This window comes from Clarias gariepinus, chromosome 11 (genome assembly GCF_024256425.1).
Source record: "Clarias gariepinus isolate MV-2021 ecotype Netherlands chromosome 11, CGAR_prim_01v2, whole genome shotgun sequence".
Lineage (NCBI taxonomy): Eukaryota > Metazoa > Chordata > Actinopteri > Siluriformes > Clariidae > Clarias > Clarias gariepinus.
Window position 1 is genome coordinate 27,368,914 of NC_071110.1, and position 13,922 is coordinate 27,382,835.

The window sequence follows — 13,922 nt, forward strand, 5'->3', positions numbered from 1 at the left end:
GTCTGAACACATGCAGGGTAGCCTAATTGGTGTTCCCCAAAATAATTGCCTGTAGTGTTTGAATGAGCATGTGATCCTGTGTGTGTGTATTCCCTGCGATGGACTGGCACAGCATACAGCGTATACCCTACCCGTCTACCCAAAGTCTTCTGGGATAGGTTCCAGACACCTCATGACACTCTGTACAGAATAATCTGGGCAGCACGGTGGCTTAGTGGTTAGTGGCACCTTCTCTTGGTGACTTGCTGGTTTCCCTCTCGTTACTGCAGTTTTCCATCAACATGCAGATTAGGCTAACTGGTGTTCCCAAATTGCTCGTCTTGTTGTGTGTGTCAGTGTGTGTGCCCTGTGATGGATTGGCACCCTGTCCAGGGTGTCCCCCAAGTCTCCTGGGATAGATTCCAGGTCCTCGGCGACTCTTTATTACACGAGGATAAAGTGGTATAGACTATAAATGAGTGAGTGAGTGAGTGAGAGAATCTGTGGGATTTAATTTGCAGTTGAGGAGTTCCTGGGTTCCCAGAAACAGAGAGAGGGAGATTTAAATCACAACGAGGAAAATTTAAAATGTAACTGAAACAAATAAATACATATTAATAACAATTTAATAATAAATATAAACACACGCGCTTAAAATTGTTGTCAATTATTTAAAAAAAAAAAAAAAAATATATATATATATATATATATATATAAACCCTTTCAGAATGGATGAAGGATTAAGTAAAGTCTATGGTTGGTCCTTGCTGCTGTTGTCTAAAGTTCCCGGATGAAAGCCGCCGCCATTTTTTCTCCAGTTTGACCGGCGGACGCGCTTCAGCACCATTCAGGCTGCAGCTGCTGGCTTGTGCGAGGGCCCGCTGCTTCACTCCCATCTCTCTTCTCAAGATCTCGTCGCTGAAGTACACTTATTCATCATGGCTAACCGGGAGGATTTGGTATATCAAGCTAAGCTTGCCGAACAAGCCGAGAGATACGACGGTAAGCTTGAATTTGAAGGAAGATGTGTGTGTGTGTGTCTGTAAACGCTTAGACCCCCCCACCCCCCTAACGCGAGCCCTAGCGTAGGGTTTCCTCGCTAGCTTCTAGTTAGCATGGTAGCTAATTTTAGCTCGCGCGGTATTCATCGTAAGCGCCCAGTTTCGACTGGTATAAAGCCGTGTAGATGGGCTGCTTTTGAACGAGAATGCGTTTCGCCTGAAATTAAACTACTTGGCTCATCAGAATTCGATGAAGATGGAGACGTTAGTGGAACAGACAAAATGGCGGATAGTTATTGGGCGAGGCGAGCTGTTGCTAGCCAAGGCGGCGGCAGTGGCGGCGGGAGGGAGTTACAGACCTCTACACCCCACCTGACACCGAGTGATTTAATTATAGGTTGCAGTAATCGTGATTAGACAAATTTACTGGTTTGCTCTTTGAATAAATCACGGTTGTCACGCAGCAATGGCGTCAGTGACGTTATGTCCAACATGCTAAGTTAGGGTACAGCGTGAAGTAGCTACCACAAGCAGGCTGAGCTCGTGTAGTAAGTGTGTGTGTTGTGTTGCGGAGGTATACTCCTTAGGCTGGTGCAAAAAAACAAACAAATAAAAGGACTATTTTTTTTAAAGACAGCATTTTGTATTCAGACATGGCGTAAGCTAGCATAGTCACATTATAAACTGATGCATTCAGACACAAAGCCCCAACAGTCTAATCTAATTGACATGTCCCTGAAATCAAAACTAATCTTTAAAAAGACTCTGTGCTGACAATAGGACTGATACCGTCTGCCAAAAATATTGAATCAATGATGACTCATCCTGGACTAGTCGTGTGCTCATCCAATGAGATCCTCTCTAGAATGTATAAGCCCCTCCCCATAGTGGTTGCAAATTCACCTACAGTGTGTTTGTGAAAATATATATATATATATATATATATATATATATACACACACACACACACACACACACACACACACCTCGGCATAAAAATTTTTTACTCGTTCCAGAGGTGAATTTTTTTATTTATTTATTGCAAAGCCATTTTTGCTCCTTAGGAAATAATGTAAATGTATATAATGCGTTCCAGCCATTCGAAAATATTACCAAGATCACCAATTTTCAACACGATAATCATATTAATGCATATAAAATCAATCAGAACATTTACAAAAGATATGCAAGTGAAGTAAAATATAAAATCAAAAGACGTTAAACCTCACTTAACTTTAATTTATAATTCCCCTTACCATTGGCTGCTTTAAAAATCTAAACTGGAAAAAAAAATCTCTCTTCTTTTTGCTGCCTTTCTTTCTTGTCAACATTCTTGGGAACCATAGAAACCCTTCACCCTTCACTAAATCTTGCACAACATACAAAAGAAAACAACCCCACTAGGAAAAAAATGGCTCCCTGGCGTATGGTGAAAATGCTTTGTATGCCGCAAAATTCCACTTTAATCAGACCTACATTGAGTTAACCTAGTCACATTAAACTGGCTTCTTGACCGTGCACTTGTACACAAAGCCCCAATCTAATTTATTGACAAGCTTTTCTGAAATTGCAATTAATCCTTAAAAGCGACTCAGTGCCTGACAGTAGGACGGTTTATCTGGCAATGATGTTGAATCAACGACGATGACTCATCATGTTCTGGTCCTTTGTTCATCCAATGAGATTCTCTGTAGAATGTGTAAGCCCCCCCCCCTCCTAGGGGCGCAAATTCAGCTGTATGGTTACGGAAGGAATCTTTTGGAGACAACCTTTTTGTTCCAGTCTGGGTTGAGAGAATTGTGCAATCCTGACCTCTGCAATAGTCGAGTCAAATTTATTTTTAAAGCATGTTTAACACAACACAGTTGACCGAAGTGCTGTACGATCCTAAAATAGCTGCAGACACAGAAATGGACTCTTAAAAACAATAATAATAATAAGAAAATCTAAATTGTAATGGAACAATATACAACAATTAACATTTAATTTTGTTTTTCCATTGTATAAAATTAGCAAAAACAGTGAAACAATAAAGAAATAATCAAGTTAAATAAAAAACGGAGAGAAGAATACCTCATCGCTCTGTATTAAATGCCGAGTATAAAAAGGTATTAATATCTTGTATAAATATTTTTTTTATATGACCGGCTGTAACCCCCTGTGCATTAATGACCTGTGCAATAACTTGACTTATTCACACATTTATACTGTATATTAATACTGCGTATCTGCCGGATTCAGTTTAAGACTCAGGCTCTCCATCACCATCAATCAATTTCAACACGGGATCTAGTTGTGTTAAAGTGCATATAGATGCATAATGCTTTGCTTTTATTAAATGATGGCTAAAGTAGCACCAGGTTATGCAGGTTATAAATTTAATTTTAAATCAGCGAATGAGTTTATCAAGTAATCACTCCTGTTTAAACGTCTAGTTTTAAAGGAAATATGTTCAAGGGCATGGAAGCTAACTGATCGGATAGTAAAATACTGTCGTTTATTTTACTACAAAACATAAAACGCCAATGTAATACATGTTAAAAATACTGCCTGTCCATTTTATGTTTACAAAGTCTGTGATTTACATACACTCGATTTTGTAGTTGCACAATCTTTTATTGTTTATTTGCCTCTCTGTTTGTACTACACACACGGGAAATATGAACTCGCTAATCATAGCATGGCCTCAATAACGTATGTATTACTTAGTGAGATTTATTGTGGTGATTCAATAAACACCTCTGTGTAAAGATCACTGTTTTTTATTTATTGTATATTTATTTTATAATTTTTTTAATAGAAATGGTCGAGTCCATGAAGAAGGTTGCCGGGATGGACGTCGAGCTCACGGTCGAGGAGAGAAACCTGCTGTCGGTGGCGTACAAGAACGTCATAGGAGCCAGAAGAGCGTCATGGAGGATAATTAGCAGCATCGAGCAGAAAGAGGAAAACAAGGGTGGAGAGGACAAATTGAAGATGATCCGGGAGTACAGGCAAACAGTAAGGAGTTCCTGCGCAGTTAATACAATCTTAAAGCAATTTTCAGTTTTGTTCCATGTCTTAGTTGCAATGTTTTTTATTTTATTTATTTATTTTATTTATATTCAGGTCGAGACAGAGTTGAAATCTATTTGCAATGACATCCTCGATGTGCTGGACAAGCACCTAATTCCGGCTGCTAACTCAGGAGAGTCCAAGGTGTTCTACTACAAAATGTATGTAATTTCATTTACTTAAGGTGAATCTTGAACAAATTTATGGGGCTGTTTTTAAATAGTGTCTAATAAATTAATATCATGATGTTGACATAATATGGTATAGATGGAGATATATTGGGTGTAATCATGATAAACATTTATCTTCAATGTTGGTGCTACTTGCCTGTTTGTTTGTTTTTTTTAAGTCATTATTTTCTTAGGTGTAAGACATATCTAATTTGTTAACTATTTAAAGAACACAAGAAACATTTCAATTTTTTATTTTTTTTTTTTTTTTTAACAGCTGCCTCCGATTTAACCAGGGGGAAAATTGCAGATGAATGTGGTAAACATCTGTATGGTTGCATGGATGACACGCCTCACACATTCTGCTTGTGTGTCTGATTTTACAGGAAGGGCGACTACCACAGGTATCTCGCCGAGTTTGCCACAGGAAACGACAGGAAGGAGGCTGCAGAAAACAGTTTGGTTGCTTACAAAGCTGCTAGTGATATCGCAATGACAGACCTTCAACCTACACACCCTATCCGTTTGGGTCTCGCTTTGAACTTCTCTGTATTCTACTATGAAATCCTCAATTCTCCAGACCGTGCATGCAGGTGTGTCTCAATTTTAATATATAACTGTAAAAGTTTTTTTCTTATTCTTATTATAGATAGTCAGACTGAACAGTCGTCTCCTTATAATTAAAGAGGAAGCTCGTTTAAGTTGGTTCTTGCTTGAGGAAGACCGATCGGTGGCTGATGTTGGGAAAATGTTCGGGCTGAAATGTCAACTGTGCTCTAATGCCTTGCGTGGTTGTTTAAATGAAATGCAAACAGGATAATGTGGTGGTTACTGGTTTCAGGTTGGCGAAGGCAGCGTTTGATGATGCTATCGCTGAGCTTGACACGTTGAGTGAAGAAAGCTACAAGGACTCCACACTCATCATGCAGTTGTTACGTGATAATCTGACACTATGGACTTCAGATATGCAGGGAGATGGTAAGGCACTCGGCATGCAGAGTACATCAGATTTTAAAATCGCAGGTAGCTGTTACTAAAAAAAAATAATAAAAAGGGGGGGGGGGTGTTTAGGCATCTAACGTGCTTTCTCTGCCTTCATTGTTCTGGCAGGGATTTCCACTATATTTTGGAGCATGAATCGGTGAAGCTTTGACCATTTTAGCAACAAATGTATTTACCAAGATCAGGCTCTGATGTCAGAGCATAAGTCCTGGTACACGTCTGTCGTTTCTGTTCATCATACAGGTCTTCTTCCATTTCAAACACAGCACACCCTGTGTTCATGGAGCTTGTTTTATGCACAGAAGCGCACTATCGTTCTGAAAATGTTGCGGTCTGTTAATGTTAGTCAAGGGAAATGGCAATGCTAGAGCAAATAAAAATTTCTTTCTGTTGAGCTTTTTTTTAACATTATGGCAACGGTTTAAAGAAAACCTACATTAGTGTATTGGGCAGGTGTCTACAAAAATTTGGCCACATATAGTAATCTAATTGGCAATAGAATATTTTTTTCGCTTTTCAAGAATGAAATATTTTCATGCATATTGTGGGGACATCTCTTCCTCCATATATAGCAGTAGCCTGATATGCTGCCAATTTTTTTTAATATAGAGCATTATATGTCTACAGTAAGTCCCCTTATGACTTGCATTATGATTATGTACAATATTTTCCGTTTGTAAGAGAACGTATGGAATGTTCAAAGTCCCGGTGTATTGTACGTGTAAGCATGGGGGCGTGCAGGAGAAATGAGTGAGTCTCACTGGTTTCAGTGAATCAGTCTGAGAGAAAATGTCTGTCCTGTAAAGCTGTCCTGATGGTGAATAATCCTAATTTTAGAAAATCTTTAATGAGACAATGAGACGGAGTTCACAGTCTGAAGCTGCTCTATTCGTTCAAGCACCCATTATTTTTTTAATTTAAACAAGGTCAGATGCATCACCAGGATTCCCCTCGCAATTTAGAAGCGCAGTCTTGCAAGAGTATAATGCGGGACAAAAAAAAAACAAACCTGTGTTTTCATCATATACATCATATATTTGTGTTAAAAGTGTACAGGACTCACCTTGTCTGACTTATGAACGAATCCAACTTACAAACGTTCTCCCGAACCTGAAAGCTTTCCTAAGTAAATTTACTTAAACATAAATCCTTCTGGTTATAAAACTACAGCCTCTAGCCAAAAACACATTATCTAGGTATAAACTCATATACACTTAACTGACTAACACAAGTCTAAACATTTCTTTTAGAAGTTTTTTTCTTTTTGTCTTCAAATTTGCTTGAATACCAGGACAGCTTTTAAATAAGGAGCACTGCATTTCTTGTATCCAGTGAGAAAATATTGAGTAATAGTGATGGTACTCGGGTAAATAATAATCCGAAGGCTGTCCGCATTTTAATTGAAACTAGTTATAAATTAACTAGTTCCCACTCTAAAGTCTCTACAATCTCAACAATATTTGTTGCTTTCTTTTCAGTAAACTAGTAACTTGTAAGAGTTAAAAAAAAATAAAATGCAGTTTTTCTATGAATAGAATGATAAATATAGCTCAGTATCAAACCCCCAAAACTGCAGTCTGTATTAAATTGCCATATTATCTTATTGTCTGAAATGTTTTTTCCCCTGTCATCCATTTAACCATTTGCTTTCCCCCCTATTCTTACTGTTTAGATTCCTAAAGGGTATTAAGTTTATTGCCCACAAAACTGTATTTGTAAGTGAGCTCATTTCTTGCTCTGCTATGTTGCTAACCACATGGCCACTCACTCACCCTAAGCTTTTGTGTGAAGGTTTGCTATGTCCAGAAAACTACTTGTGTGTCTCAAGCATGCCTTGACATTAACAGTTTGATGGAGACTTGAACTATGAGAGAGGTCTGCAGATGTTAATTAATTAATTGTGGAAATATAAAACAGGAATTTTAAATTTATAATTGTAAATGCTCATTAGAGGGCATCTGGTAATGTGACTTTTGGCAGCAATTGTTCTGATTATTAATATATGAGAATACCTTGGCACATTTTTTTATAAATCAGATCCACTTATCGGACTTTTAAACTCCTTACGCAACGTTACAATGGTATTTTCCACTTCTGCACACTCCGAAAACACATGCAAATTGATTTAGTTATTGTGATTTGGTTTTAGGCTTGTTCAGCCAAAGGGGCTAATCAGATTGCTTAACAATAATAGACCATAATGTTGATAATTGACTCTAACTCCTAGGTTTGTTTGCTGAATTTCACATTGTGAACATGTTGAAGCCGAAATGAAAATTAACGGATTGATTGAGGAACAATGTGAAATCGAACAAAACAAATGACATTCATATACAAACAGTGTAATAAATACTAGCCTAAAGAGAAATTTTACCCGAATGCAGTAAATGTTTTTTTCCCTCTCTCCAAAAAGTATATACAGGATAACTCAAAAGTCTCAATATGTAGGAGAAATTAACACTATTGTCAACTTCTTGATCAGGGCATGAGAATGATCTCAATACTCTGTTCTTCCTTAAAGGTGTTATAGAGGAAAAAAATAATTATGAAATAATTTCAAAGGCATTTTGCTGAAATGTTTATCTTAAAATCAGGTATATCCTGTAATATCAATATATATCAATATATATATATATATATCAATATATATATATATATATATATATATATATATATATATATATATATATATATTTATTCATATAAGAATGAGGGTTGTCCTATCTTGTGCATAAAGAGCCAGTGTGAGTGCGGTCTTTCGTTCCAACAAAGCAGATGCAGCACCTAATGGTCTTATTAAACGCCAAGAACGACTGATTAAACAGGTGGAATCGGGTTTGGCTTCTGCTCGGTTGGAATGAAATCTCCCATCCACACTGGCACTTTTTGTATAGGGTTGGACAACCATGTCTTATGTGAATATATGTAATGATATTACAGGATATATCACATGTCTGGATACACATTTCAGCAAAATGGCTTTAAAATGTTGTCATGATTAGTCACCACTGATATAAGAATCATTTGATTTAGTTTTTTTTGGAAGAAACTGCCTAAGATTTGCCAATTTGCAAATTTAAAAAATGTAATGGCAAATATTTGGTTAGGTAAATATGGATGTGAAACTTTTTCAAAGGATTTTTTATAATGAAGGGAGGGGGCAGGGGGAATCATTATATGGCTGGATTTAACTACATTTAGAAGTACATGTCAACTAAATTATCCATCATAGCAAATAAGAATATATTGATTTTGGGCAAATTCAACAGATATTTATTTTTATAAGATTAAAAAAATAAAATAAAACAGCTGTATTGGTCATTTTGCTCATTTCCTATTTTTGAAAAAATAGCACATTTGTAGAAATTGTGGAAAGAAGCTAAATTATCTGCCAGCAAAACAAAAGGAATTAATGGAGTTATAATGGGTAATAACAGTAGTAATTATTATGTTTTTATTTGTTATATATTGGCATAAAATGAAATATTACTTAACTGTTGTTTAATTTAACATATTTTCACTTGCTATGTTTTTTTTGGAGCCGGCTGTCCAAAGTTAAAGTTATAGTTTTTCCCCCAAAAAAATCTATGACGCATGAACGATCCACATGGGCAAATGTCCTCTTCCGAGTTCTAAGTATCTTTACATGTCTAATGAACATCATTGATGGTCTCTATAAAAAAAAACTGCTATTGTGAGTGTAGAGCATGAACTGGAAACAGTATTAAGAAGTGTTTTGAACAGTGAGTGCGACTGAATGGGATAAAGTGTCTAACTTGCACGAACTGTGTCATACTGTATATCCCAGATACACATGCCGGTATTGTTTTGGACAGAACACTCAGTAGTATCACCATCACGCACAGAACATCGATGGATTCTCACTGAATGCATGTTGCTTTAATTGACATGAGACAGATCTTGCATGTTAAAGCAACCTTTAATGCACATTACTACTGCGCCACTGATCTCTCAGATATCTTGGCAGCGGATGTCTGTGTTAGATATCGAAGACCAGATAAAACCAGAGCATTTTACAGTTTCCAGATTTGTATAAATTTAGGTAGTTGTTTGTTTGTACTGGAATCGAGTGCAGGAGTTTGTTGGTAATGATTTGGATTATGGGTACGTTTTCAAATAAGGGACTAAAATTTCCAGGGTTTTTTTTCCCCCAGTTTTTTTTCTTCCAGATAGTTTATTTCTATTAGTATATTTCCATATGTGTGCCTCCATGTTTGCTTGGGTGTCAGTGTTCCACAAATTTGGTGATTTTTATGCAAGTCAGGAATTGACCTTACACCCACCACTACTTTTGCTGTCTTTTTTCCTCTGGAGTGTGCAATTGGTGTACAGTTGACAAACTGGACAAGTAAATAGACCTTAACCGAACTCTCCATAATTTTTAAATCCTGCAATTGTAATCTAAATCTAATTCTATCGTTGTCTGTGCACCCGTGGTTATGATTTAAAGTAAGAAATAAATAAAACTGAGGACATTCCTGGCACTTGGTTACAAAGCCCAGAGGAACGTGTGTGAAAATTATGGCACTATTTTATTCTCTTACACACACTCGCTTTTTAATGCAACAATAATTTTTCAGCTTGTTGCATGTCTTCTCCACTAGGAGTGCGTTTGTGTTGGTTAAACACATTTTAATGATGTGTTTTCTTGCTGTCAAAATTTAAAACTACACAAATGAAGTTGATAAATTCTGATGTATTAATGGATTTTTTTTTTTTTTATAAATGTGCAGGTGAGGAACAGAGTAAAGAGGCGCTGCAAGATGTGGAGGATGAGAACCAGTGAAACATCACAGCCAATATGAGACTCCAGCCCACTCGTCCCCTTCCCAAAGCCCCCTCATAAAGGCGGCCACCAAGCCCAACCTCAAGAATGACACGCAACAGCTTGATGCCTCCTCCCCTTTTTTTTTTATTTTTTATTTGTTTGTCCTCCATTAGTTTTTTTTTCTTTTTTTAATATTCTTTTTATTATCCCTTTAATTAAAACAAGAACCACTTCTGAAACAGACATCAACTGTAATTTCGGATGGGCAGAACTTAGATTTTTTTTTTTTTTCGTGTGTGTGTCCTGGTACAATGTTCCTTTTTTTTTTTTAAGTTTATTTGCTTTATTCCTCAACATTTTATCAGTTGCTGGATATATTTGAGTTTTTCTTAATGTAATTGCAAAATTAACTTTTATTACTATTACTGATATGTCTACTATTAGGCTATTAGTTGTTGGAGCTGTAATATTTGTGTTAGTGCAATTATCGAATGCAGTTAAAATGATTAAACCTTGGAAAGGGCAAGTCAAAAATAAAGTGCTCTTTTTGTCAATTTAGTTTTTTCAGAGCAAGTTTGCAAGTTTCTTGATATCCATGTGGAGCAAAATGCTTAACATCACAAAGTAGGAGTTATGTAGTGATACTTAGCAGTGGTGCGGACTGTAATTTGTGCTAAAATACTGTATTATGCACATAGGCTGAAGGTGGATGGATAGTTGCAGCTCTTAAAAAAAATAGAAAAATCATCAAAGGAGCCTTGTTTCTTTTAGAACTTAAAATGCAGGTCTCCATTGGCTGTTTGAAAATATTAAAAAGCACTAATAAAGGTGATTTTAAGCTCTCATTAGTATATGAAATAGTCTATTTTCCTTCTTCCCCTAAATTTATATTGCCTACAATTTTTTTCTGTACTTTTTGTTCATATTTAATTTGATGCTAATTTGTACTACTACTGGAAATTTGACTGGAGCCACAGACCTAGAAATCTGTATTATTGTTCTTACAGAGAAACAGCATGGAATTAACATTGGAGTTAAAATAAAACTGCCTCAATTAAAATCTTTTGTGATTTAATTTTGCATGTTTTATAATTTACTTTTTCCATGCTGAGTAAATGGGGGATTCTTCATTAAACAGTGAAATGAACCCGTATTTACCTTTCATCTACAATGAGTCACGATCATTAAACAGTCGGACAGGGCGTTAGCTTTAACTTTGGAAGGTGAGTGTATTTTCTGTTGAAACATTATGAATTAAAACTGTTGATTATTTTATGGAGCCATAAATGCTTCTTGATAGATGGTGATCGAACTTATGCAATTTAATTAATCATATGCATATGGTAACCAGTTTCAGTGTTCTTTGTTTTGTTTTGTTTTTGTTGCTTTTTTGGCATGTTAAATTCAGTGCATGAAAATTAAAATAATTTAAAATCATTGAGAATTAAGCTTGGATAATTTGGTGTAGAAGAATTGAAGCCAACTCTTTTACTTCAGAAGCATCCTCCTGTCATGTTTACAAGCACTTCAGTCCAAAAAAACATTACCATTGTGTTCCACTTATAATTAACAGTACTGTGAATAGCCTTTTAGTATTGCTGTTGTTGGGAATAATATTGGGGTATTATGATATCATTTCTTTTTTAAAGTTAATTGAAAACTTTTACAAATTTTTACATGCATGTTTATAGTTTATATTTAACACACTTGCATGTGTACCTATAATTGGATGTACACCAGCTGTCAAGTAAATACATTTTCTTTTATTGTTATTATAGTACATTACAATTTACAATAATGACATTTTAGAATTGTCAAATTTGGTTATATTAGCTTTGATTCACTTGGAGTTATTTAACATCAAACATAATATGAATTATTAAATACCAGGAAAATTACCAGATGATTTCTCCCCCTAATATTCAACTGTTCAATTTGGGTGAGCACCTATGATGGTGTAAAACTGCTGTCCTTGGCTTACAGAAGTGCAACCTGACATGGTGGCATGCCACTTTACCTCAAGGTTAGATGTGTTGTAAATATTGAGATGTGATATTTCAATTACTAAACTATTTCTAATTACTTCCCCTGTTCTTAAATTCGATGTGACGTGGTTAAGACACAGGTTCAAACCCCGGCACCACTAACTTTAAACAAGGCTCTTAAAATTCCTGTGCTCGAATGTACACTTCTTGTCCAAAGCGAAGTCACCATTTCGGAAAAGGTCAAATTAAAGGGTAAGAAAACAGCTGTTAGAAGTTACTGGGTTAAGAACTCTTCGACATGTTATCAAAACCTGGAAGGATAGCGCTGAATTGTCAACTTTGTGGAATAATTGTGGTTGGAAAATAACATTAAAGGAGGATACAAACACTTGAAGTTGCTTGGTAAAAAAGAATCCACAGTAAAAACCTGAGCTATGTTTACTAGTTAAAGTAAGTATTTCCATACACATGCAATTTAATGAGAACTTATAACAGCTAAACAGGACTAAACAGCTGTGGGGCTTTAAAAAAATCCTTTTTTAGTAAGACTTATCAGAAAAAAAGCTTTAATGTGTGAGGGTGCATAAAATTTGACCTGATGTGTCCAGATTTGACCTGAATGTACGGAATGACCAGGTTATCAAATTTATTGAGTTTTTCTTTTCTGATGGCACAACCATATTTAAGCGCTCACTTTGTAAAAATATGATTCTGGGAGCGCGAGGAATCATTTTCATACACAAACTGTCAACCATGTTGTAAGCTGTAATCAAGGCTAAAAGTGACTAAATTAAGTGTAATTAAATTTTATGACCAGGTGATGTATAATGAGATAAACATAAGTGGCTCTGAAAAAAAAAATTAATTTAATTCATAGTAAAATTTCTTACATTGGCATGTGGCACGAGTGGGTAGCACGGTGGTTAAAATGTCTTACATTTTAACACTGTTGCCTCAGACCGTCAGTGTCAAGGATTTGTGTCTCGCAGTTTTGAAGAGCAGTAGTGTGAATGAAGTTTGCGTGCTTGACACTGTGTGTCGTTAGCATAACAGTGAAAACTAATACCATGCTTACGGATTATGTTGCCCAGAGGAAGCATGTAATGGGAAAAAAGCAGTGGGCCTAAAACTGAACTCTGTGGAACACCAAACTAACCCTAGAGAACATGCAGAATAATCACCATTTAAGTCTACATACTGATACCGATAGGTCAAATAGGATCTGAGCCAGGAGAGGGCTGTACCCTTAATTCCTACTACATTTTCTAATCTGTGACGAAGAATACTATGATCAATGGTGTCAAAAGCTGCACTGAGGTCGAGTAATACAAGCATGGTTACACAACCTCGATCTGAGGCCAATAGGAGGTCATTTACTACTTTAACGAGTGCTGTCTCTGTGTTGTGATGAGGCGTAAATCCTGACTGATACAGTTTATGTATGCTATTTCTATGTAGATATGAGCATAGCTGCTCCGTTACTATCTTTTCCAGAATCTTAGAGATAAAGGGGAGCTTTGATATCGGCCCGTAATTGGACAGCTGACAGGGGTCAAGGTCAGGTTTCTTAATAATCGGTTTAATAACTGTTAATTTAAAAGATTTTGGAACATAACCAATGCTGAGTGAAGAATTAATTATTCTCAACAGGGGTTCTGTTATTGCTGGTATTATCTGTTTAAGAAAATGTGTCGGTACAGGATCTAATATACAGGTTGATGAGTTTGCGGAAGAGATGAGTGAAATTAGTTCATTTTCTTCAAGGGGAGTAAAGGATTCTAGGTTCCGATCTGACATGGCTAGTTTAACATCTGCATAAATTACATTATTTGGTTTCAAAGCCTCAATTTTATGCCTAATATTTACAATTTTATTATTAAAAAGTTCATGAAGTCCTCACTATTACACAATGTTGTTGTGGAGATTTCTGCAGTGGTCTTAT

The 13,922-nt window shown here is 36.1% G+C and overlaps 1 protein-coding gene across 2 annotated transcripts; it reads left to right on the forward strand.

Annotated features, from left to right (window-relative positions):
• The first annotated feature begins 801 nt into the window (after window positions 1-801).
• ywhae1 (tyrosine 3-monooxygenase/tryptophan 5-monooxygenase activation protein, epsilon polypeptide 1) lies at window positions 802-11,439 on the forward strand. 2 transcript variants are annotated; one of them, XM_053507352.1, is made up of 7 exons: window positions 802-981; window positions 3,781-3,980; window positions 4,089-4,195; window positions 4,591-4,797; window positions 5,046-5,182; window positions 6,879-6,921; window positions 9,961-11,439. In XM_053507352.1, exons 1-6 carry the CDS (start codon window positions 918-920, stop codon window positions 6,884-6,886), a joined length of 723 nt encoding a protein of 240 aa, XP_053363327.1. In that variant the 5' UTR covers window positions 802-917; the 3' UTR covers window positions 6,887-6,921; window positions 9,961-11,439. The 2 variants fall into 2 exon arrangements, with proteins under 2 accessions (XP_053363327.1, XP_053363326.1); XM_053507351.1 differs by lacking the exon at window positions 6,879-6,921.
• The last annotated feature ends 2,483 nt before the right edge of the window (window positions 11,440-13,922 follow it).

Bases quoted from the DNA above. Each gene is read 5' to 3' on its own strand.
- ywhae1 (XM_053507351.1), top strand. From the start codon at position 918: ATGGCTAACCGGGAGGATTTGGTATATCAAGCTAAGCTTGCCGAACAA. The intron at 3,981-4,088 runs GTAAGGAGTTCC...ATTTATATTCAG, and splicing joins TCCGGGAGTACAGGCAAACA to GTCGAGACAGAGTTGAAATC. The intron at 4,798-5,045 runs GTGTGTCTCAAT...TACTGGTTTCAG, and splicing joins TCTCCAGACCGTGCATGCAG to GTTGGCGAAGGCAGCGTTTG.